Here is a 26,778-nt window from a genome sequence, read left to right on the forward strand (position 1 = left end):
TGAAGCTTTCTGGATGGGAGAGGAAGGCGATAGCTTCCAGCTTCCGGACACCTTCATATATTATTATATATTTATAAAGCTCTGACATATTCCATAGTGCTGTACAGATAACATTAGGTCAGCCATATCAGTCTCTGCACCACAGGAGCTTACACTCTAATGAACTCGCCACAATCACACACTATGCTTGCTATACATTACAGTACAGTAGCTGTGATATATTCCGCAGTGCCTTCCAGAAAACACTAAGCCAGTTACATCAGTATCTGCTCCAGATGAGCTTACACTCTAATGTCCCCACCACAGTCATACACTATTATTGTTATATATTTACTGCATATAGCTGTGGCAAATTCCGTAGAGTTGTACGGAGAACACTGAGCCAGTCTCATCAGTCTCTGCACCAGAGAAGCTTACACTCTAATGTCCTACCACAGTCACACACAGTAAATTCAGTGGTGGCTGAATCCAGTTAACCTGCTAGTAAATTGTTAGATTATGGGTGGATTCCAGAGAACCGGGGGGTTCCAAAAATCACCATGCAAACATACAAACTTCATGTTCCTTTTGGAAAATCAACCCCCTGATTTCAGTGCGGCAAGGTAAGATTGTTAATTCTTGGTGATGGCACAAAGGACATTTTCTCAATACAAAGTGCCAGGGAGGGAAAGTTAATAATAAGTACATACATACTGATTTTATAGAGACATACAGTATCTCACAAAAGTGAGTACCCCTCACATTTTGTAAATATTTTATTATATATTTTCATGTGGCAACACTGAAGAAATTACACTTTGCTACAATGTAAAGTAGTGAGTGCACAGCTTGTATAACAGTGTAAATTTGCTGCCCCTCAAAATAACCCAATACACAGCCATTAATGTCTAAATCGCTGGCAACAAAAGTGAGTACACCCCTAAGTTAAAATGTCCAAATTGGGCCCAAAGTGTCAATATTTTGTGTGGCCACCATTATTTTCTGGCAATGTCTTAACCCTCTTGGGCATGGAGTTCACCAGAGCTTCACCAGGTTCACAATGCTGCCAGCATTGCTGCAGAGGTTGAAGGGGTGGGTGGGTCAGCCTGTCAGTGCTCAGACCATACGCCGCATATGGCATCAAATTGGTCTGCATGGCTGTTGTCCCAGAAGGAAGCCTGTTCTAAAAATGATGCTCAAGAAAGCCCGCAAACAGTTTGCAGAAGACAAGCAGACTAAGGACATGGAATAAAGGAACCATGTCCTGTGGTCTGATGAGACCAAGATAAACTTATTTGGTTCAGATGGTGTCAAGTGAGTGTGGCGGCAACCAGGTGAGGAGTACAAAGACAAGTGTGTCTTGCCTACAGTCAAGCATGGTGGTGGGAGTGCTGCCGTCACTGGGGAGCTACAGTTCATTGAGGGAATCGTGAATGCTAACATGTACTGTGACATACTGAAGCAGAGCATGATCCCCTTCCTTTGGAGACTGGGCCACAGGGCAGTATTGCAACATGATAATGACCCCAAACACACCTCCAAGACAACTAATGCCTTGCTAAAGAAGCTGAGGGTAAAGGTGATGGACTGGCCTAACATATTTCCAGATCTAAACCCTATTGAGAATCTGTGGGGCATCCTCAAACAGAAGGTGGAGGAGCGCAAGGTCTCTAACATCCACAAGCTCCGTGATGTCGTTACGGAGGAGTGGAAGAGGACTCTAGTGGCAACCTGTGAAGCTCTCATGAACTCCATGCCCAAGACGGTTAAGGCAGTGCCGGAAAAAATGGTGGCAACACAAAATATTGTCACTTTGGGCCCAATTTGGACCTAAATCCTATTGAGCATCTGTGGGGCATCTCCAAACGGAAGGTGGAGTAGCGCAAGGTCTCTAACATCCACCAGCTCTGTGGGGTCGTCATGGAGGAGAGAAAGAGGACTCCAGTGGCAATCTGTGAAGCTCTGGTAAACTCAAGGCCCAATAGGGTTAAGGTAGTGCTGGAAAATAATGGTGGCCACATAAAACATTGACACATTGGGCCCAACTTGGATGTTTTGACCTAGGGGTGTACTCACTTTTGTTGCCAGCGGTTTAGACATTAATGGTTGTGTGCTGAGTTATTTTGAGGGGACAGCAAATTTACACTGTTGTACAAGCTGTACACTCACTACTTTACATTGTAGCAAAGTGTATGTGTCATTTCTTCAGTTTTGTCACATGAAAAGATATAATAAAATATTTACAAAAATGTGAGGAACTGTATATAATAGTCCACCTCCCTCCCCATATCCTGGCTATCATTGTCATCCACTGAAAGAAAAGTACGTACCTGACAGCGTTTCTATAGTCCTCCATTTACATCAGCTCTATTCAGAGGAGACAATGGCTGTGTTATGGAGTGCTTACATTGTAGCAATGTGTGGAATATATCAGATATACACTCATCAGACAAATAGAACAGCTATATATTGTGAGAAGAATAGGTATATAAAGAGAGAGAGGTGTAAGTCACATCCAATCTCTGCACATCCACAGCCTCACAGCAGGGTGGAACAACAAGTCCCAGCATAACATAACACTTTGCAATGCAGAGGGCTGCAAAGTGTTTTTTTTTTTTTAAGTATTAGAAAAAGCGTGGTTAACCAACAATGCATATACTGTAGGTTATTTTAGCTAAAACAATAACATTTCAGGTAAGGCTAAATGCTGGTTTAGGTATTATCTGCCTGATTGAATATCTCAGACATATTCTGTAGTACACCAGTACACATCAGTCTCTGCATTGAAGGAGCTTACACTGTATTGTCTCACCTCAGTCTTTGCACTGGAGGAGCTTACATTCTAATGTCCTCATCACAGTCCCACACTAATATTATACATTTATATACTGTAACTCTGACATATTCTGCAGAGCTGTACAGAGAACATTGAGACAGTCACATCAGACTCTGCACTGAAGGAGCTTACACTCTATTGTCTCACCTCGGTCACACAACGCTGTACAGAGATCACTGAGCCACTGACTTCAGTCTCTCTACCAGGTGGTGCTGTTCTGCAAGGTGTTGCTGGCTCACTCTGCTTTAGTCTCAGCTGGAGGAAACATCAAGCCTGGGAGCTCTCCTACTAGCTTCTTCCTAATCACCATGCAGCGGGTGGGGGAGGACGAAGGTGAAGGCTCTGAGGCCTACACCATGTGCTCAAGCTGCAATGGTTCTGGACTTGTCCCTATGCAAGGGAAGTCCTTACCAGCCTTCCAGGATAGAGTAGTGAATAGACTTCGTCGTAATACTAAGGAGGAACAGAAGCTTGCTGTCCTGAAAGCAGATTTCAGGAAAAAGAAATCTTTGCACAGTAAGACTGGGAGCAGTAAGAGGGAAGAATCCAAGCTGAAGTCTATGGAGGCATTAAAAAAGCAGGAGAAGTTGGTGGCCTCTCTGAAGGAAAGCAGCGGTGTGTTCAAAGAGAAGTATGAGAATAAGGAGAGATTACAACAGATGAACGAGAGTGCCAGTGTGAGTACCATCCAGAGGGTGGATGCCACAGCAACGGCAACAGTATGAATGGGGGGGTAGGGAACTGGCTTTACATGGTGCCCCCAGTACTACCCCTGTTTCAGGATCTGTCATGTCTGCCCCCCTTCCTCCCCAGCAGCCTGGGCCATCCCAGGAGGAGGTTGAGGAAAATGGTGGATTGCTGCAAGCCATTGCGGAAATAGAATCTCCCCTGAGTGGCAGGAAGTTTTGGTTTTCCACTGACTCATCAGATGTAGATGAGGAGGACAATGTCTTCCCTCAGCCTGTAAGGGAGAAAGCTATGGACAAATTTTTAATTGTTAAGTCTGATCAAAATGGCAGCAATACTACAGTGTCTGCAGATGGCGGACATGCTGAAACTGTTTCAGTTCAGAAAAAGGCTGATGAGCAGTGGCGGCTGGTGCTCAAAATTTTTTTGGGGGGGGGGGGGGGCGCAAAAAGAAAAATGTAATAGGAATTGCTTCGCGCCAAAAAACGCAGTAAAAAAATTGCGTGACTTTGAAGCTGTGCCTCCTTCAATGCAATGAACACTGTGCTGTGCCCCCTTCAATGCAATAAACACTGTGCTGTGCCCCCTTCAATGCAATAAACACTGTGCTGTGCCCCCTTCAATGCAATGAACACTGTGCTGTGCCCCCTTCAATGCAATGAACACTGTGCTGTGCCCCCTTCAATGCAATGAACACCGTGCTGTGCCCCCTTCAATGCAATGAACACCGTGCTGTGCCCCCTTCAATGCAATAAACACTGTGCTGTGCCCCCTTCAATGCAATAAACACTGTGCTGTGCCCCCTTCAATGCAATAAACACTGTGCTGTGCCCCCTTCAATGCAATGAACACTGTGCTGTGCCCCCTTCAATGCAATGAGCACTGTGCTGTACCCCCTTCAATGCAATGAACACTGTGCTGTGCCCCCTTCAATGCAATGAACACTGTGCTGTGCCCCCTTCAATGCAATAAACACTGTGCTGTGCCCCCTTCAATGCAATGAACACTGTGCTGTGCCCCCACAATGCAGAGTTCAGCGTGCATGCCCCTTTCAATGCAGAGCGCCACAGCATTGTCCCCAATCACTGCAGAGCGCCACAGCATTGTCCCCAATGATTGCAGAGTGCCCACAGCATTGTACCCCAATGATTGCAGAGTTCCCACAGCATTGTCCCCCAATGATTGCAGAGTGCCACAGCATTGTACCCCAATGATTGCAGAGTGCCACAGAATTGTACCCCAATGATTGCAGAGTGACACAGCATTGTACCCCAATAAATGCAGAATGCCCACAGCATTGTACCCCAATGATTGCAGAGTGCCACAGAATTGTACCCCAATGATTGCCGAGTGCCACAGAATTGTACCCCAATGATTGCAGAGTGCCACAGCATTGTACCCCTATAAATGCAGAGTGCCCACAGCATTGTACCCTAATAAATGCAGAGTGCCCACAGCATTGTACCCCAATAAATGCAGAGTGCCCACAGCATTGTACCCCAATGATTGCAGAGTGCCACAGCATTGTACCCCAATAAATGCAGAGTGCCCACAGCATTGTACCCCAATAAATGCAGAGTGCCCACAGCATTGTACCCCAATGATTGCAGAGTGCCCACAGCATTGTAACCCAATAAATGCAGAGTGCCCACAGCATTGTACCCCAATAAATGCAGAGTGCCCACAGCATTGTACCCCAATAAATGCAGAGACCAGCGTGCATGCTCCCTTCAATTTAATGCACCTACCTGGCGGCGGCGGCGGGTTCTTCCCTCCATGATCCAGTCCGTCCTCTCTGCGGCGGCTGTGGGAAGGTGAGCGGCTTCTCCCTCGTCCTCCGAGCGGCGGTGACGGTGAGTGACTGACTCACGTACCGGCACCGCCCCCATTGTGACATCAGGGATCGGATGTCCTGGATGATGATTGGTCCAGGCTGGAGACTGGACCAATCACAGCCAGGATATCAGAAAGTGGGGGTGTCCAATCGCAAAGACTTGCGCTCGGATTACGCCCCCAGAAGGCAGCCAATCGGCAACTCTTCTGGGACGTAAACCCCACCCCCCCCCCCCCTAGCCACCACTTCCATTACAGAGGCCGGCGAACCCAATTTTTTTTTGTAAAACTTTATTTGTTCGCTTTGTCATTTTTTTTTCTTTTTTTTAGGGGTAGGGGGGCGGCGCCCTGGTGCCCTGGCGCCCCCTATGCACGGGCCGCCACTGCTGATGAGTGTCTATAGAGAATCTGTCTCAGTGTGTGGAAGACTGTCCTGTGATTTCTGCCACGGACAAGATTGCAACTGTCAATGGATCTTAGCAATCGGCAAGGAATGCAGGAGGAGATAGCAAGAAGCCAAACAAAAGTTCCTGTTGTCTGTGAGAACAAGAAGCAGGTGTCCCGCATGAACACTAAAACCGCAGAGCAGGAGTGCCGTATGGAAACAAAAACCGCAGGGCAGGAGTGCCACATGGAATCCCAGCCATGGGATTTAAGGCAGAGGATATTTATGCTCTCAGCAGTACGGCAGGTTCCTATGAATATGATTTCTCATTTACGCGTCCAGAGTCACTGGATCTGTTTTGGGAGTGGTATGAGCATGTATATAGGGGCCAGCCAGACTGAAAAGGGCTTGTCCCCAAAGTTATCTCGCGACAGCCCTTGATAAAGAATGTCACTATCTTGGGAAGGAATGAGTATATACACCCTGAGGATTTATGGGTCTGGTTGAGGAGGTTAGTGAAACGTTGTGTCCCCTAAAAAAGATTGTGGATGATAGAGGAATCTGAATGGGTGGGTCATTGTCAATGAGGTTGAGAGTATATGAGAATGTGGTCCAGCATTTGCCCTCCTCTGCCTTTATTGGTAGTGTAGCACTGCCCCCTTAGGAGCTGCTGGTTTTTCACACTTCTGGATTCCCCTGGGTTACCCGTAGCAACTGCATGCAGAATCTTAACACTTTACTTTACTTTCTTGATAAACAGTCTAGGGCTTGTTGTTTTCGTTGTTTTACTTGACATTGGGATGGGAGAAGGCATGAGTGGGGTACTCCAACACTTGAACTATTCACAATGCTGAGGACTTCTATCTGAGAATGCGGCAAGGCCTCAGCTTCATCCTGGCACCAGATGAATCTGAGGTAATGTTCCTTTTAGTAATTATCTTCAGGGCACACACCTAGTACCTCCTTTCTATCCACCAGCTGACACCCGTCCACTGGCTACTCTACTCCGGAGTGGCCCCCTTCCTGGTCAGGCCCTTAGGCACAATCCTCTGTACTCACGATACTGCTTTCCAGGTTCTCCAGTGCCTCAACTCCCTCAGTCAGCTCTCCTGGACCTCTGGGCTTAGCTCCACACTTCTGGCTCACCAGGCTGACTGCCCATGACCATACACCAACTGCTGCAGAAGAGGAGGCAGCCGCCACCCTCCTTCCGGGACTCTACTCACAAGCCAAAGACCTCAAGCACATGTGTCCCAGGCTTTATATACTACACCCCACAATGCACCGAGACAGCAGTCTTGTGCCAATTACTGGGGCTGTATCAAAGCCTGTGTGTCCATTGGTCAGGTTTCCTCCACTGTGCAATGTGCCTCCCCATTGGACCAGTCGGGACACTCCCTCAGACCACATGAATCACACACTGAGCTCACTAAGCAGACCTAATTCACAGATCATGCTCCCTGTTAGGCGGATAACTATACTCACTCTCTAGCACCTATCTAGGAGGGTACTACACTCACCCCCCACCAAACGAGCCATGTCCTTACTGGCTCTGGAGCAGCCGCCCCCTACAAAATTTCTTCCTCAAAAATTTCCTAACAGAGTATCCCACAAACTAGGAAAGGGGGAAAAGGGAAATAACGAATGTACATAGTAATCATTTATGTGGAAAAATATATATTCACTGTACAAATACTCACAAAAGCATTTATACACATTAGGCGCATTAACCTAATGCACCCCCCATCAAACAAAAATCTGTTTGAGCGGGTGAAACATGTCATCCTAACTGACTAACTGAACACAATATTTACATTGTAAACTATGGAGGTCCTAGCCAGACCCGGATATCAAGTGCAAACCTGCAAAGGAAAAAACAAAGGTTAAGTATTAAGGTATTAACATTTCTGAATGAACCAGTGAGACTGCCCTTTCCTCAGAGGCGACCTTCTCACCCAAAAGTCCCTGACTATACATTCTGGTAGACAACACTTCTTGTATCCTTGACTCGGCATTCAGCTGTTACTCCTGGACAGGTCACAACCAAACCCTATCAAGCTAACTATCTACCTCCCTAGGTCACAATTTGTGACTGAAATAGGCACAGTCCCTTTAGCACACGGGCACTGACTCTCCTCTATTTCAGTCAAGCCCACAAGTTCCCACAAGAAGACATGCAGAGTCCATCCGACTGATGCTCACAGTGTCCTTCCCACCTGTAGCACTGAGGAAACATGTCTTCTTTGGGACAAGGTGTTTGCTGGAGCCTGAGCAAACTTGTCCAGCTTGTGGGAGTTATCAGTCTCTTCAGGGCCCTTTACATCCGGGCACCCCCCCCCCCCCCACCAAAGAGACTTCTGGCTACTACCTGCTCTCCTGAGGTAGCAACCTGCACAAAGTTCCTTTAACGGGCCCACTAGCCCGACAGATCTTCACAAAGTGTCTCTTTAGAAAAAAGTCTCTCAGTAAAAGATCCTACTCTTTGGCCCGATGGCCCAAACTTCTTTGCAGAGTGTCCTTTTAACTCTGAAGTGGTAAGTGATCCTGGCCCAATGGCCCAGAGGATCTCCATTTTTGCAAAGTCATATGATCACTAGAGTCCTTCTTTAACTAGAGTCTCTTTGTAAGGTTGGAGGTTTGCCCTCCTTGATGTAACCACCCAGCGTTGGCAGTTTGTAGATTTCCCAATCCCTTTTGCAAGGATAGAAGGGAAAGGGGTATTTGGAATAGGGCTTTGGCCCTAGCAACAGATTGAAATCCTGAATTTTAACTGTACAGTTTAACTTTGGGCTCTCCAGACCCTCTTCTTCTTTAAGCAACTCAGGCTAGCCAGCCTTAACACTCAGCTCTGCAAAGGGTAATATCCTGCCTCCTTAGCAATAGTAATTGGGATTTGGAATGTGAACAACCTTCCCCTCAGAGTCTCTGACACAGATGGACCAGCCTGGCCAGATCCATTTAGCTGGCGGACCTCCACATGGTCAATGTAGATAGCCCGCCCAAAGTTCCAGTTGGCCTTTACAGACTGAAAGGTTTTCCACAGTTCAGGCTTAGACTGGTTGCGGTGGAGTTTTGGGATGTAAAGAAAGTCCCACACAGCCTCGTCACACCAAACCTCTCTCCTGGCCTCAATCTCCAGCATGATCTCCCTAGGAGCATAAGGATTGTCATATTCATATTCCAAGGCCACCTTTCTCTGTATCAGCCGTTGCAGTCTAAAGAAACTGGGGAGGGTTTGTCTGTTGCCTCTCCCAGGTGGGGAATACAGGGTCTCCTTTCTTGTGATGAGGGAGGCATAGGCCTTGTTTTGCTCCGGAGTCCGGGTGTAGGTTCAAGGCGGGGATAGATCTGAGACCTGTGTAGCATAGGCCTCACAGAACCCCAGATTCTTGGCACACTGACCACTGAATCCAATATCTCCTCATCAGGAATGCTAGGACTGGCCAAACTGCTCCGTTCATCTGACCCCCCAGTCCCACTCTGTCTCCTCTTCTGACTACCAGACATCTTTCCCCTCCTCCAAGGATCCACAGCGATGTTGAAAGCTAGGAGACCCCACGTCAATGGCCCCAGCCTTCTCCTCACTGATCACACTCAGTCTTTCCCACCGCAGGTCATAGACTCCCCTCTGCCGTTGTTAGAACGGTACTGGTGTCTGCCACTGCTGTCTTCCGTGCATCAGGTGGCCGTTCCTCGGCCCTCACTACCTGAATGCACATAGTCTCTGTAGTGTGGGTCTCCCTCACTTGGCACACTGTAGTACCAGCAGGTGCTACTGGTCCCGGCCCTGCCCGTACCTCAGGAGCTTACACTCTAATGCCCTCATCACAGACCTACGCTAATATTATACATTTCCGTATGTAGCTCTGACATATTCTGTAGTGCTGTACAGAGAACACTGAGCCTGTCACACCAGTCTCTGCATCAGAGGAGTTTACACTTTAATGTCTCTCCACAATTATATAAATAAACCTGCAGTGAATTATTATTTTGCTGGTTGTATTGGGTTTCTGCATTTCGCAGATTGTGATTGCTAATAAGAGTAAGCATATCTGTGGTCAATTTCTATATTCCTTTCCACACAGTATTCATACCTCCCTATTGTACCTCATTCGAAGGTGACTGCCCCACTTTTGGGTCCAAATCCCTCTGTCCCCCTCTTTCCTTTTTAGTGTGATGTACAGATATCCATGAAAATTTATTAGTCAACTACTTACAGTGTTATTTTGCATTAAACCTTCATCCTATCTCCTAATTATCTTGTCTATTTTGAAAAGCCAATATAAAGGAAAAGTATTGGTGGAAAGATACAATTCTGGGTATAACAGATTTTGTGAAAATCCCCACTCATTTACTTCCCTGAATTCTATGTAATCACTATTGGCACTTTTCCACTGCATGGAACCGAACGGTTCGGCTCGCTTTTGTGCTTTTCCACTATGCGGTGTAGGAACGGTTCGGTACGGTACGGTACAGCGGCGCTTTTCCACTGCATGGAACCGAACGGTATGGCTCTCTAAAACAGTACCACCTCGATTGTGGTTCCAAGAGGTACCATACCGGTACCATATCCCACAATCCTTTGCATGCAGTCACTACTAGCCACTAATTGGTCAGAGAATTGTTGTTATCCTACCCACTTAACTTTAGTACTACTTTAGTGGAAAAGCAAACCATACCGAACCGCACCGAACCGTTCCAACACCGTACCATGTGGTACCAGCAGTGGAGAAGCAAACCGGGCCAAGCAGGGCCGAGTAGAGCCGAGCCGGTACTTGCAGTGGAAAAGTGCCAATGTCCTGTTAGTAAGCACTGCTGTGTCACATGTTTCACAGAGCCTGCCTTCTGAACTACAAGGAACAAGCTGCTGAGACCATGAGGCCATGTGACCTGTGCTGTGTGGCAGCTAGAGCATGACTGCAGAGAATGAGTAAGGCAGAATAATATAGGGGAGAGCCACATAAGGACAAACTTCAAGGAGGTGCAGGCTAGGGAGAGGCCCCAAATCCAGCAGGCTCTCTTTCCCCTGATCTCACTCATAGGATAAGGCCTAGCTTCAAGCCACCACCATCTGGATTGGAACATTGGGGCATCCATCCAGGGATAGACTGCACCTGGGAGGACAGGTGTTTCTCTGAAGATTACAAATCTTTCAACATTTAGACGGAGTGCTCAACCTAGAGGAAAAAAGGGCTCCAATACTGGAAGGACTGTACCCAAACTTTCTTCTGGCCGGTGGCATAGTCAGGGACTGAGACTTAACGTTAGGTTCTTCTTCATTTGACTATGCCAGTAGTTGACGCTGTTCTAAAGCTGTTTGCATTGTACTTACCTTCTGAACTTCCTTTTCAGGGCTTAACCCTACTCCAATAAAGTCCATTTCACAATTCCAGGTAAGTTTTGATTGTCAGATCCAGGTACAGGATGGGTAATTACTGGGCAGGACAAGAGGACCCAAACAAGGCTAGCAGCTGCTGAGAGGGTAGAACTACATAAATTCATGTGATCCCTATGTCACTGCTAACATGATGATCACATGGCTTTGATGATAAACAAACCCACAACACACTGTGCCAGGGTGGTCAATTAAAAGTTAACGACACCCCCAGTTGCGATCGCATATCGCAGTGCGATCTGCAAGTTCGCACAGAATCGGATTGCACAAGTGTGAACCACTGTGCGATCCGATTCTGATGCGGCTCAAAAAAAGCCTCATGTGCGTGTTTGCTGCGGATGCGCTGCAAATTCAGCCATACAAAGTGTATGGCTGAACTCGCATCCGCACATGAGATCGCATGTAATGAAGGAGCAGTGCGCTCCGAATTACATGCAATCTCGTAAACCGCACAAGTGTGAACCGGCACTAAAGGGAAACATACAGTGGGTAAAATAAGTATTGAACATGTTACCATTTTTCCAGGTAAATATATTTCTAAAGGTGCTATTGACATGAACTTTTAACCATGTCGGTAACAACCCATGCAATCCATACATACAAAGAAACCAAAACAAATATGTTCAGAAATTAAGTTATGTGTAATAAAATGGAATGACACAGGGAAAAAGTGTTAAACACATGAAGAAAGGGAGGTGCAAAAAGGCATGGAAAGCCAAGACACCAGCTGAAATCTATCAGTAATTAGAATGCAATCCTGCCCCTTGTCAGTGCAAATTAATATCAGCTGGTTCAGTGTCAACCGATGACCTATAAAAAGGTGTCTCATTACCAATGTGTCACACAAGAAACATCTCATGATGGGTTAAAGCAAAGAGTTCTCTCAAGACCTTATTGTTGCAAAACATACTGATTGCATTGGTTACAGAAGGATTTCTAAACTTCTAAATGTTTCAGTGAGCACTGTTGGGGCCATAATCTGGAAGTGGAAAGAACATCATTTCACCATAAACCCGCCATGACCAGGTGCACCAAGATTTCTGTGAGTGAAAAGATTTATCAGAAGAGTTGTTCAAGAGCCAAGGACCACTTGGCAGGTGTTAGCAGGTACAATTGTTTATCCAATTAAATTTTTGGATGCCATAATACATACCATGTTTGGAGGTCAAATGGCACTTTACATCACACCTAAAACTCCATTCTAACAGTGAAGTTTAGAGGTGGGAACATCATGGTGTGGGGCTGTTTTTCAGCATACGGTACTGGCAAACTTCATATCATTGAAGGAACAATGAATGGAAAAATGTACCAACATATTCTTGATAAAAAAATCTGCTGATATCTACCAGGATGATGGCAATGAAACGAGGGTGGACTTTTCAGCAAGAAAATGATCCCAAACACAAAGCCAAGGAAACTCTCAGTTGGTTTCAAAGAAAGAAAATAAAGCTGCTAGAATAACCCAGCCAATCACCTGACTTGAATCCAAAACAAAATCTATGGAAAGAACTAAAGATCAGAGTTCATAGAAGAGGCCCATGGGACCTTCAAGATTTGAATACTGTTTCTGTGGAATAATAGGCCAAAATCACACCTGAGCAATGCATGGGACTAGTTTCTCCATACAGGAGGCATCTTGAGGCTGTCATTATCAACAAAGGATTTTTTTAAAAGTGTAGTACCCTCTGGCTAGGTGCTAGTGTACATGGTTGTTGGTGTCAGAAGGTTTGGTCTGGCTTGAATCTGGGTCGGGGCTGGGTGACTCAGCTGGCAGCACCTCTGGTGGCTCACCCTGCTCTCTGGGGCCTTGAAGAATCTTCCAAAGGTAGGGGGTGTAGTCTGGGAGGAGCTGCTTGAGCCCTAGTTTGGGGGGAAGCAAACCTCGGGCCTGGGGCTCAGGTGCTGGAGGGACCCTCTACAACACATGGAGAAAATCCTTCCTGGAGGCACAGGAGCAAGGAGAGAACAGCGGGAGCAGGTTAGCACGTCCAGGAGTCTCCAGAGAAGTCAGCCGGTTGGGCTGGTGTGTGAGCAGTCTGGTGGTGTCCGTCTGGGAGGACTGTGGAGAAGTAGCCAGGAGAGCTAGTGAAAGGGGCAACTGCAGCCAGGCAGGCTGCCAGTGCCTGAAGAGGTGGTGCTGGGATCAGTAGCCACGGGGATGTAAGCTGGACACTGGACTTTGCTATAAGCAAGGGGCCCACAGTCCTTGTCTTTAAAGGGATTTTACTTTGATCTGGCAGAGTGCTTTGCCAGATTCAATAAAAGTGTCCCAGCTGAGTCTGTTTTTGCAAGCAAGTGTTGGAGGAAGAAGAAGAGTGTACATTGAGACTGTATATAGCTGTATATAGGAAGAGTTATCCCTGAAGAGTATTCTGAAGTCAAGTGGGCATCCCTTAATACCCCTATCCCCATCCAAGTTTTATCCCCTCAATAAAGCACAAACAAAACAAATTGCTGGGCTGCTTTCTGACAGAAAACTCGGTGTGCCTGGCTGTGCAGGGTGGGGAATCCCAGTTGATCTGCGGCTCCTTAGGGGGTACGCTAAGTATTAAATACGTTTTAGTTAGTGTGTTCAATACTTTTTTCCTGTGTTCCTCCATTTTTTGGTTTCTTTGTATGTATGGATTGCATTGTTGTTACTGACATGTTGTGAAAATTTCAGGTCAATAGCACCTTTAGAAATATATTTACCTAGATGGTGACGTGTTTAATACTTAATTACCCGCTGTATACGCTCCTAGCTTTATAAATCAATACATTTGCTGCAAAATCGAATGCACTCATCCCTATCTATATCAGACATGTTTAGCAACTATATATATATATATATATATATATATATATATATATATATATATATATGAATACTGTATGTCAGTGTATAATCTCTGAAACGTGAACAATTGGCTTCTTCTTCCCGGAATACATCGAATATCCACACAGTCTTGTGTCATGTGCAGTATTGTGTGGTGATTGATCGCTGGTTCCGTCCATTTATTTGTATTGTGTTAATTAGTTACCATTCGTGTTGCCAGAAACACAATTTTTATGTTATGGGTGCCCTTCATGACAAGCCCCAGATGAAAAATGACAGCTCCCTTTGTAGTTTGGCGTTCCCTCGCGCCTGGGTCGCCTCTGCTGTTTCCAGAAGGCTTCTGGGTAGTTTCAAATATGGAGTCAAAGCCTCTCCAGCAATAACACACAAGATTTATGATCGGAGAGAATTTCCAGCGACATTCAGAGGCACTTGCCACGTCTGGTCCATCCATATCACCAGTAATAACAGCTTTGGACTTGGTGCCATTGCTCTATGAGTGTATTTTGTAGAAATCCTTATTTTTAATATAGATCAATATCCTTTCTAATTCTATATGTCTGGAGTTCAGCTTTCTATATATGACTTTACCATACTTGTCTATTATTTTATCTTTACATATTTTCATTAAAAAGAACATGTCATAAAGTAAATAACACTTTAGGCCGGCCATAGACGGTTCGAATCTCAGACGGTTCAGCAGGGATTCGATCCATGTACAGTTAGGCTGATTGCACTCAGTCAACTTGGGTACAACCAGCATGTCAGATTTCTAGCAATTCGATTATTGCCAGTGGCTATAGCCACTAGCAATAACCTGTCATGGTCTTACCTTCTTGCTGTTCTCCTTCGTTTGACATGTGCTGGCGGCCATCTTGGTTTCTGGGTTTCTTGTAGCCTCCCACCTGTGGGAGATGGGGAGGTATCAATTTTATTTGCCCTCCATTTTGTATGTTCCCACTCCATTTTCTATGTATCTTAGTTATACAAGCTTTGCAAATGTGTACGTGTTACAGTTATGGCAAGTTTCTGTTTGTGGTTTTTGATGAAATCATGTCAGGCGTTTCTAGCAATAAGCTATATGCCCTATATGGTATTAAGTGTACTCGCTTTTTTCCCGAAATGACGCTTGGTTTCCTTAAACTGTTTAACCAATAAGAACATAACAAGTATCCTATACTTATGCTATATGCCCTTACTCTTTTACTATATAAACCACAACGAGCCTATAATAAACTGAGAGTTGGTTTCACCATACATCTGTGTCCGTCTGTGTTACTTCCTGAAATCACTCTCCCAGGCCTGCCAGACACAAAGCGAGCATAAGAACAGCGGGACCAGGGGTTCCAGACACTAACAGCTGGGGGCTCGTATGCCGGGATATGAAAGTCATCCCTCGCGGACAACCACGCTCATTCGGTAAGTAGAAAAATCCTTTTCTATACAGCCGATTGTAGTGTGGCTCCGGGGCGGGACACTGACTAAAATCATATCAAAGTGAACCAAGGGGGTTGGTGTGTTCCGGGAACACACGCAACAGACCCATAATTGAAATATTTCAGGGAAATATTTTTAGTCTCAGGGAGACTTAAGAAGTGTTAGAGAAATTGCTCGTTTTGTGTCTGAAAAATCTTTAAGCTTTCCTTCTCTGTCGCATAGAAGTGTAAGATAATTTGTTTGTGTGGCCCAAAAGTGTTTAAACCTGTTGGTCACTTGATTAATTTCTTATTTAATTTGAAACCAGACAGTCATACTGCATTGAAGTATCATATTACTGGTCTGACATACATTGAAGCCGTCTATAATTATATATGACTTGTAAAAAATTGCGCCTGCGGACTGTTAATATAACACACTGTTCCTGATAGCGACAGTCTCATTATTACTGTAAAAATTGACTGACCGATCGTAAGACAAATCAAGATAAATGTTTATTATGTGCATTGTTTGTTTGTCTATAATGGTAGGAAAACCTTCTTGATAGCCACTATACCTGGGAGTGAGTATCAGTCAAGACTCGGAAAAGTTTTTTTTTTGGTTGTTCCAAGAGGGGACATTCAGAGTCAAAAAAAAAAAAAAAAAGTATAAGGTTTAATATACATACACCAAGTGGCTTTTCAGGAGGGTTTTTAACCATAAAAAGGGTCTAAGGACCCAGATACATTTAAGTGATTTTGTGAATGTGTAAATCTTAGAGACATGTTTTGTTAAGTGAGAGAATATTGGATTTTGTTTATGGTTTTGTGAAATTATACTGAAGGTTTAGGTCTGATGCTGGCCATACATGATACAATTTTCTTACAATTTTCAGTGCAGTTTTCTTGAAATTTACCTTCAACTATGTAGTACAAACGTTTGCCTAATTAAAGACAAGTAAATTACAGAAAAAAGAGTTCTGTCCGTCCGCATTCTCTTTCAGTAAATGTTTAGTTGTAATTTCTTTAGAATGAGGAAGTATCAAACCAAACAAAACCCATCCCCCCTGATCGAGGCGAGATATGTCGCCTGGGTCTCTGGTGGATGCACATTTATTAACCCTTGGATAGATAACCAAGCAAGATGGTCAGAAAAAAATAGGGAGTTGTAATATAAAGTACATGGAAAAAGCGGGGAGAATTGGAGATGCTAATATAAGTGAAAGTTCTTTACCCACAGCAATTGCCTGTAGACCGGTAGACGGGTGAAACTGTTTGGTGGTTTTGGACTCTAGGGCTCCATTTCCACTTTTGCGACTTGTTGTGCGACTTGACACATGTCAAGTCGCATGATAGGTCAAAACCCATTATTTACAAATAGGACCGCTCAAACTGCTGCGACTTGAGTCGCAGCAACTTGAAAAAAGGTTTTTGCACTACTTTTGGGCGACTTCAGGGCAACTTGTCCCTCACAGAAGGAGGTCGCGCTGGGGTCCCCAGAAGTAGCTGCAAACAAATTGCACTACAAACTTGCGCTTGAAGTCGTGTGACTTTGTAGCCGCAATAGTGGAAACATAGCCTTAAAGCTGTGGTTAAGTGTCACTGCGGAGTAGCACAGTCTTAGGATTCAAACATTTGTCGGTAATTTAAAGTCACAGTACATGTTAATTATAAAACAGCACGTTTCTGATTGGGCTACTAAAACCATGGAAGGTTTTTAAAAAAAAGCCATAACAGAGAGAGATGATCTGTCTAAAGAAAAACAGCCTGTCAGCGCACATTTCCAAGGGCCTTATCAGAAGAGGCAAAGCAAAGAGTAGGACATTTTCAACCTAGGCCCCCCTACAATGAAAATATTACCTTACAAATGCCCCTGACCACACCTGCACCCCACGGTTTCGTTTTCCAAGGCAGATGTCGTTTTCTTTGCAGCCATTATATTATCTCAAACAAGCAAAAAATGTTTGTGTGTCAGATTCATTTAAAACTAGTAAATTTCCTTCCGTGTGAGAGGAAGTAATGGTCACTTCTGCAATTGCAGCTAGCAGAAGTTTCTAAAAAAAAAAAAAAAAAAAAAAAAAAAAGGAAGTTGTGGCACAAACGGTCCCAGCATCCCCACACATATACAATTTTTTTTTTCTTCTTGAAGTTTTGCCATTTATACATTTTTGCCTATCTTGTATGAGCGTAGTAATAATGAATAAAAACACTATTTTATTAGGCAAAACATAAATTGCCGTTGTCGGCAGGATATTTTGAAGTTATTTTTTATAGAATTATAGATAATGAAAAATTATATTTGGCAAATGGTCGCCTATGTGAAGGGGAACCTTCCTGCAAAATTTTGAAAATTGGCTACTTGCCAAGAAAGCGTTCAAATGTCATATCATTATTTCTGTTATAGCTATGGAATTTATTTTTGGACAGAAAGGGTTACCGCAATTAGTGTGACCATTGGACCCTGTTGGCACAGAGCCAAAAGTTTCAAACCAGATTAACTTTTTATCTGATTATAGTTTTTAAATTATATTTTATGGGTATCCTCTATTGAAAGAGGGGAACCTCTGGCCAGACTTTTGTTAGAATGGCACGAAAAAAAAAAAAAAAAAAGTTTTTTTTTGAAAATTGGCACTAAGCCAAAAAGTTTTTAGTTCTTTATCTGATCATAGCATGCAAGTGGTATCTGATGTGCCATCTCTACTGACAGCCATACCATCCGATGTTACCCACTTTACAGTGATTGGTTTAAGTAGTGTGTTTTTTTTAAGTGTCCTATTGGACGAGGAGACACAGCCATCTTTGTTTCTTATTTTTCAGTCAAGGTAACTTACCTGGTGTAGAAATGCCTTAGGGATAAGTAGACAATTCAATTGTCCGCTCTATAGTTCTCCAGACCATGCAAGAGGGGATGGACACCTGCTCATGGTTCAGTCCCGCTACAATATGTATATGACATATGTAGTCACTCTGTGGAGGCCAGTCAGAGCGAGTGAGTTTATTGAAATGTACATGTATGTGGACACAAAGTGTCACAGGAATTATGACAGTGGTGTCAGGAAAGTGTTGTTCACCTTGGTTTTGTTCTCACAGAGAGTGATAGTAGAGTCAGTCACATAAGAGCTGCTGCTCTAGTGGGTCTTGCCAGCCCACAGTGGGTCTTGCCCGCCCACAGGATCATTGATTGTTATGGATCCGGACTACTCCTATCTATAATAACATTTTGAGACAAACCACAGGTCCAGAAATGTCACCAGAAATGTTAAATGCGTTTATATATCTGAAAACTGCTATGGTTGTAGCGCCTGCACTGGGCCTCCCAAATCATGGAAAAATGTTTTGTGTTTATGCAAGGGACAATTGTAAGACCATGACAGGTGTACTTGCCCAGGAGTATGGTGGTAAACTTTGCCCTATAAGTTTTTATCCAAAGATGGTTGCAGTCCAGGCCTAAAGGCATGCCTGAAGTGACTCTGAACATAGCACATAGCATCTTGTGAGATGGTAATAGGGATGGCCACATCACTTGCCCTAGGTAGGCCCCAGTTTTAAATGGGCTACTGGTAATAAACGTTATGTTACACCACAACATGCTACAGAACAGGTTTTAAGGACTTGGGTGATGTTTTAGAAAAAGTTGAGAACGGCCTTTTTCTAAAAGAGGGGAGATCTTGTGTGTATCCCCGCAGCTAGCGCCCCACTGTTTATTGCCTAGTATTATGGAATAGGACACGGGGGGTGGGAAAGAACATATGAAGTATTACTGACAGTTTAGTGCAAGCATATGTTGCTAGATGCATCGCCTGTATTAGAAACAAACAGGCCAAACATGAGCATCTCCAATACCCATCAAACCCATTCACACATCTACAAATAGATTTCACATATAGGCCCAAAGCAGGGAAGAAATAAGAGTTCTTTTTAGTCAAATAGTGGACGTGTTTAGCAGATAAGTGGAAGCATTTAAGACCACAAAAAGGGAGATGCCCACACGGTGGCACGCATTCTCAATCAGGAGATTATTCCTGGATGGGGGTGCCTGCTTTGAATTAGTCCTAATAATGCTCCAGCTTTCATCAAAAATATTTCTTATCAAAAATATGCCAGGAACTTGTTAAAATCTTGAAAATAGATTATTATCCGCAGAGTTCAGGTATAATGGAAAGAATGAATAGCACAAATAAAAGAGTAATTGAAACTTAGAATCAAGTGGAACGGAACGAAAAGTTGCTCGCACCTTTCTTTTCTTTTTACAGGAAAATACCCATCCCTTCAGAGAAGGAGACGTAGTGGTGATGAAGCTGCTGACCAAAGGAAAGAAACGAAAGGATTTCGCCTACGGCCCTCCCACTACCATCGTTGCAGTGACCAGAACAGCAGTCCTGACTGAAGACAGCCCCACCTGGATCCACGCTACCCGAGTGAAATTGGTGAAGGAGGCTCCACCCCCTGAAGCAAGTCCAGAACCAGAAGCAAGAGAGGTACTAACGGGGGCGGACGGCCCTGACCTTGAACAGGATAGTCAAGAAAAGGGGGATTCAGAGGCAGGCGGCCCTGACCCTGTAGAAGAATGACATTCCTGATAGCACCAGATTCTGGAAAACTGTGGTTACTTATAGGACTTGTATCATTTTCAGTCTTCTCTGTAGTATGGGTTACCACTAACTGTATTTATCATCCAGAAGACCTAGTAGGGCTACAGGCCATTTGCGGAGCTTCCAACACCCCAACACAGAGTAATGCACATAACAGACAAAAGAGAGATGAAAGCTCAAAAAGTCTTACAGATAAAATGTCATTGTTGCAATTTAAGTATGCCTATGCCCAGAAGTCCGGATATGAAAAATGTTGGATATGTAGTAAACTCCATCCTAGCACAGCTAGAATCCCCCTAGTAGCGATACCTTTAAACTTCACCCCTTTTCTAAATGGTACACCTCCTGTTGTCCTCACCAATGTCACGAGAACACTCTCAAATGATACCCTCACTTTCCAAATTATTGGTAGAAGTCATTCCCCAGACTGGTGTTTTAGGTTGGGAAACTCCACCAAGGGAGCTGAAGTGTGCCAGCAAACTAAGATTAATTTCTCAATGACCTCGATGGACAGCTCCTTCTGGCACACCTCAGAACCAGCCCTAAACGCCACTCTGATGAACTTTCTTAACTCCAGTTCCACTTCCTCTTCCCCAGTAGGACGGTTGTTGTCAAATTTAGCTTGGTCTAGTTTTTCTGACCAAATAATGGCGATGCTTCACAAACGTCCCCTAGCTTTGGGAAACAGTACTTATATTTGTTGTGGAAAGATTTGTCACCCTTGGATCCCTATTGTACCCCAAGGGTGGTGTTACCTCGCATCTCTAGTCCCCATCATGGGTGTAGTGGGAGACAACAAAGGAGGACATCTCCTCGAAGCTAGTATGCATCCTAGGTACCCCCTCAAACACCGCAATAAAAGAGAATTATTCCTTGAAAAGGATATGGTATGGGCCTGGTTCCCCTCATGGACCGGATGGGGAATAGACATGATGAAAAGGTTGAATAATTATTCTAAAATTCTCGATGACATCCTAGATAAGAACTCAGGAGACATTACCAAGTTAAATATAGAAGTGAGGGCAATTAAGAAACAACTTGAACTTCATGACCTAGCCATAGAAAGTATGAGTGCTGCTCTTACTGGGTTATGTGAAGTTACGGAGGATTATGAATGTTGCACATGGATACACAACACTTCTGTCGAAATCCCTGATTATTATGATATTATTGCACAGCACAGGAAAGAAGTAGATAAGTTACAATTAGAAGCCAGGAACATTGCTAAGACCTGGAGTCCCTTTAGTAATGTAGAGTTTGGAGTCGGAGGAATATTTTCCTGGTTGAAAAATATTGCTATGACCGTTATTATAGTCCTGCTCTTTTTGCTTTTTCTATTCGCATGCTTCAAGCTGGTAATGTGTATTATTGCTAGGGCCTCCAGGCCGAAGGTGAAGAACGTTTCAATGCTAGCCCACCAGTCTACAGGCTGCAAGAAACCCCCAACAAATAGCCCCAATGAATATATTAAGTATGTCAAGAGTCACAAACAAAAGGGAAAGAGTAATCTCACTATATAGAAAGAGGGGCGGGACAGTTAGGGACAGTTAGTCTGAAAAAAATCAATTGGGAGGGTTATTGATTTTAAGAGGGGATTGTGGGAGATGGGGAGGTATCAATTTTATTTGCCCTCCATTTTGTATGTTCCCACTCCATTTTCTATGTATCTTAGTTATACAAGCTTTGCAAATGTGTACGTGTTACAGTTATGGCAAGTTTCTGTTTGTGGTTTTTGATGAAATCATGTCAGGCGTTTCTAGCAATAAGCTATATGCCCTATATGGTATTAAGTGTACTCGCTTTTTTCCCGAAATGACGCTTGGTTTCCTTAAACTGTTTAACCAATAAGAACATAACAAGTATCCTATACTTATGCTATATGCCCTTACTCTTTTACTATATAAACCACAACGAGCCTATAATAAACTGAGAGTTGGTTTCACCATACATCTGTGTCCGTCTGTGTTACTTCCTGAAATCACTCTCCCAGGCCTGCCAGACACAAAGCGAGCATAAGAACAGCGGGACCAGGGGTTCCAGACACTAACACCACCCTGCGGCTCCTCCTTCCCACTGGGAGGAGCTGGATGCCTAGCTCATATATATAGGAGGTCTGTGGCTTCAGTTCCCTGCTTGGTCCTCCTGTGTTCACATGCTACTAAGACTGCTGCTACTTCTGGTTCCTGTTCCTGGCTTCGTCTGACTACCCTGTTGGTTCCTGATCCTGGCTTCGTCTGACTACCCTGTTGGTTCCTGATCCTGGCTTCGTCTGACTACCCTGTTGGTTCCTGATCCTGGCTTCGTCTGACTACCCTGCTGGTTCCTGACCCCTGGCTTCGCAAAGACTCTGCATCGGTTTCGCCATCCGTTTGGACTTTTGCTTTATAGCTTGTTTTTCAATAAAGCTGTCTTATTTTCACTTATCTGTTGTTGTACGTCTGGTTCATGGTTCCGTGACATTAGGACCAAGCCATGAATTCTGACGGTACAGGGCCATCCTCGCTACCCACGCTGGTTGCCAGACTTGATCAGCAGGATCACCTGTTGGGTCGGTTCGCCGTGGCGTTGCAAACCCTGCTTGAACGCACGGTACCACAGGCCACGAATTCTGACGGTACAGGTCCATCCTCACTACCCACGCTGGTTGCCAGACTTGATTTGCAGGATCACCTGTTGGGTCAGTTCGCCGTGGCGTTGCAAACCCTGCTTGAACGCACGGTTCATTTCTCTCCCGCTGCCGATGGGTCGGTTGTCGCTCCTGGGTCCGCTCCTACTGCCGCTCCGGTTGTTGCGCCAGAGTCTACCCCGACACCTGTTGTTGCGCCCGCGGTGTTTCGGGGTATGTCCGGTTCTGCCCCCCTTCCACAGCGCTTTGGGGGAGAGCCAACTCAGTGCCGAGGTTTCCTTAACCAGGTGGGCATTTATTTCGAGTTGTTGCCACATGCCTTTCCTACTGAGCGATCAAAGGTGGGCTTCTTAATCTCGCTGCTCTCGGACAAGGCCTTGGCCTGGGCCAGCCCTTTATGGGAGAACAACAATCCGGTGGTTGCCGAGTTTTCCGGTTTTGTTGCTTCTCTTCGGAAGGTATTCGATGTGCCGGCTCGTGCTGCCTCTGCTGCGAAGCTCCTTATGTCCATCAGACAGGGTTCACGATCCGTAGCTGAATACGCCATTGAGTTTCGTACCCTGGCAGCAGAGGTGGGCTGGAATAATGAGGCTCTGGTCGCTGCTTTCTCTCATGGTCTCTCGGATGCCTTGAAGGATGAGGTTGCAGCTAAGGACCTACCAGTGGAGCTCGAGTCTCTTATTTCTTTCCTGATTTTGATTGACACCAGACTCAGGGAGAGACCTTCCTTTAAGGAGAGTCTGCGGAGGCCTCCTAACAGATTGGCGCCTACCTTTGTTGTCCCACCCGTGCCTCCCTCTCCTCCCACGCCTCCTGGGGATGACTTGTCTGGGGGTGAACCCATGCAGCTGGGGTTTGCTCGCCTGTCCGAGGGGGAGAGGGTACTCCGGAGACGCGAGGGCCGATGCATGTACTGTGGTCTCGGTGGGCATTTTCGGTTGGCATGTCCGAACCGTCCAGGGAAACGCTCGCACCTGAGATCCTGTCGGGGGCAGATCTTGGGTGGAGTCTCCTCGTCCCCGGTTTCCCGTGTTGACAAACCACTGATCACTGTTGTCCTTTCCTGGGTCGGGGGCTCGGTGACGACCCAGGCGTTGGTGGACTCTGGTGCTGGTGGTTTGTTCATTGATAGTGTGTTCGCTGCCGCCAATTCCATTCCTCTGCAGGCTCGAGGTTCTCCTCTGGCTCTTGAGGCGATAGACGGCAGACCCCTTCTGCCGCCACACGTGACTCATGAGACCCTTCCAGTGGGGTTAGCCATTGGTGCCGTCCACAGAGAGTCGGTCTGCTTCCAGGTTATTTCGTCTCCACACTACTCGGTGGTCTTGGGGTACCCCTGGCTCCAGAAGCATAATCCGATTTTCGATTGGAGATCGGCCGAGATCCTCTCGTGGTCACCGCAGTGTGGGACTAGTTGCATCCATGGGCCTGTCAAGTTGCTGTGTACTTCCTCGGACTCTCTGTTGCCCCCTGAATACGAGGAGTACCGGGATGTATTCGATAAGGTGCGCGCGGTTGCCCTACCTCCGCACCGCCCATACGATTGTGCCATCGAGTTACAATCTGGTGCCGTTCCTCCTCGTGGCAAAGTCTATCCACTGTCGGTAGCGGAGAATGAGGCCATGGAGGAGTACGTGAGGGAGGCGCTTTCACGTGGACACATTCGCAAATCCTCGTCCCCGGCAGGGGCTGGATTTTTCTTTGTGAAAAAGAAGGGCGGTGAGTTAAGGCCTTGCATCGATTACAGGGGTCTCAATCGCATCACGATCAAGAACGCTTACCCGATACCCTTGATTTCCGAGCTGTTCGATCGCCTTAAAGGGGCCACGGTCTTTACCAAACTCGACCTGAGGGCGGCATATAACCTCGTAAGGATCAAGGCGGGCGATGAGTGGAAGACCGCGTTTAACACCAGGACCGGTCATTATGAATCCTTGGTTATGCCCTTTGGGCTGTGCAATGCGCCCGCAGTCTTTCAGGAATTCATCAACGATGTTTTCCGTGACCTGTTGCAGCAGTGTGTGGTGGTCTACCTGGATGACATCTTGGTATATTCTGAGTCCATGGAGACCCACATTCTGGATGTCAAACGAGTGTTGCAACGGTTACGAGAGAACAAGCTGTTCGGTAAGCTTGAGAAATGCGAATTTCACCGATCCCAGGTAACCTTCTTAGGTTACATCATTTCCGCTGAGGGGTTCTCCATGGATCCTGAGAAGGTTTCGGCTGTCTTACAGTGGCCCCAGCCCAGTGGTCTTCGCTCCCTGCAGCGCTTTTTGGGCTTCGCCAATTATTATCGGAAGTTCATCAGGGACTTTTCCATGCTAGCCAAGCCTCTCACGGATCTGACCAGGAAGGGCAGTAATTCCCAGGTCTGGCCGCCCGAGGCCATCCGAGCTTTTGAGGCTCTAAAGTCCGCCTTTGTGTCGGCTCCGATTCTGTCGCATCCCAACCCTGGGTTGCCCTTTGTCCTCGAGGTGGACGCGTCTGAGACGGGAGTAGGCGCCCTTCTGTCTCAGCGTAGAACACCAGAGGGTCCTCTGCTTCCTTGTGGGTTTTACTCCCGGAAACTGTCTTCTGCGGAGTGCAACTACCAGATTGGTGACAGGGAGTTATTGGCCATCGTGCAGGCTCTTAAAGAATGGAGGCACTTGCTCGAGGGTTCGGTGGTTCCGGTCCTCATCCTGACGGACCACAAGAATCTGACCTACCTCTCTGAGGCCAAGAGATTGACACCACGTCAGGCCAGATGGGCTCTGTTCTTGTCACGTTTTAATTACGTGGTCTCCTACCTACCCGGTTCCAAGAACATCAGGGCTGATGCCTTATCACGGCAGTACTCCGACCTGTCCAGGGAGGAGTCGATTCCGACTTCGGTCATACCTCCGAATCAGATCCTGGCTGCCATTCGCACCAGCCTGACCTCTCCCCTGGGTGAGCAGATTTTGGCGGCTCAATCTGGTGCTCCCTCTGGGAGACCCAACGGCAGATGTTTTGTGCCTGAGGAGTTGCGCACTCGGTTGTTGCGAACCTACCATAACTCCAAGACCGCGGGGCATCCTGGAAAGAATCAGCTGTCCTGGGCTGTTTCACGTCTGTTCTGGTGGCCTTCCCTACGTTCCGACATCGCCGCATATGTAGCGGCATGCTCCGTTTGTGCCCAGAGTAAGTCCCCTCGGCACCTTCCGTTGGGCCGTCTGCAACCCTTAGCCACCGGGGAGCGCCCATGGTCACACCTGGGGATGGATTTCATTGTGGACCTCCCTGCATCCCGAGGCCATACGGTCATTCTCATGATTGTGGATCGGTTTTCCAAAATGTGTCACTGTGTTCCTCTCAAGGAGTTACCCTCTGCACAGGAGTTGGCCACGATTTTTGCCAGGGAGGTCTTCCGGTTGCACGGTTTGCCCAAGGAGATTGTGTCGGATCGGGGGAGTCAGTTTGTGTCCAGGTTCTGGCGCGCCTTTTGCTCCCAGTTGGGGATTCATCTCTCCTTCTCCTCGGCCTACCACCCTCAGTCCAATGGGGCCGCAGAACGATCCAATCAGGCCTTGGAGCAATTCCTTCGTTGCTATGTCTCCGATCACCAAGACAATTGGGTTGACCTCCTGCCTTGGGCTGAGTTTGCCAGGAACACGGCGGTGAACTCTTCCTCTGGGACGTCTCCCTTCATGGCCAACTATGGGTTCCAACCTGCCGTGTTACCGGAGGTATTCTCTCCCCAGGATATTCCGGCTGTGGAGGATCACCTTTCCGTCCTACGTGCTTCTTGGGTACAGATCCAGAAGTCCCTTGAGGTCTCTGCGCAGCGCCAGAGACTCCAGGCTGATCGCAGACGAGCGCCTGCTCCTTCCTACCAGGCCGGAGACCGTGTATGGTTGTCCACCCGCAACCTCAACCTTCGAGTGCCCACTCCCAAGCTGGCGCCTCGCTTTGTTGGTCCCTTCCGAGTGCTTCGCAGGGTAAACCCGGTAGCCTATGCCCTTGCGCTTCCTCCTGGCATGCAGATCTCCAACGTGTTTCATGTCTCCCTGTTGAAGCCTCTGGTGTGTAATCGTTTCACTTCCTCGGTTCCTCGGCCTCGTCCGGTCCGAGTGGGCAATCGTGAGGAGTATGAGGTGAGCAATATCCTGGACTCACGCCTGGTCCGCGGTCGGGTGCAGTTTTTGGTTCATTGGCGTGGTTATGGTCCAGAGGAGCGTTCCTGGGTTCCCT

At 46.3% G+C, this 26,778-nt stretch overlaps 1 protein-coding gene across 1 annotated transcript; it reads left to right on the forward strand.

The window, feature by feature from the left end:
- Positions 1-19,912: 19,912 nt before the first annotated feature.
- Positions 19,913-21,457, forward strand: LOC309554638 (uncharacterized protein; the record flags this gene model as incomplete). The annotated part of the gene is made up of 1 exon (XM_082256356.1): positions 19,913-21,457. One exon carries the CDS (start codon positions 19,913-19,915, stop codon positions 21,455-21,457), a length of 1,545 nt encoding a protein of 514 aa, XP_082112482.1.
- Between the last annotated feature and the right edge of the window lie 5,321 nt (positions 21,458-26,778).

Source organism: Pelophylax lessonae, assembly GCF_965119305.1.
Source record: "Pelophylax lessonae genome assembly, chromosome: 4".
NCBI classification, from domain to species: Eukaryota; Metazoa; Chordata; class Amphibia; order Anura; family Ranidae; genus Pelophylax; species Pelophylax lessonae.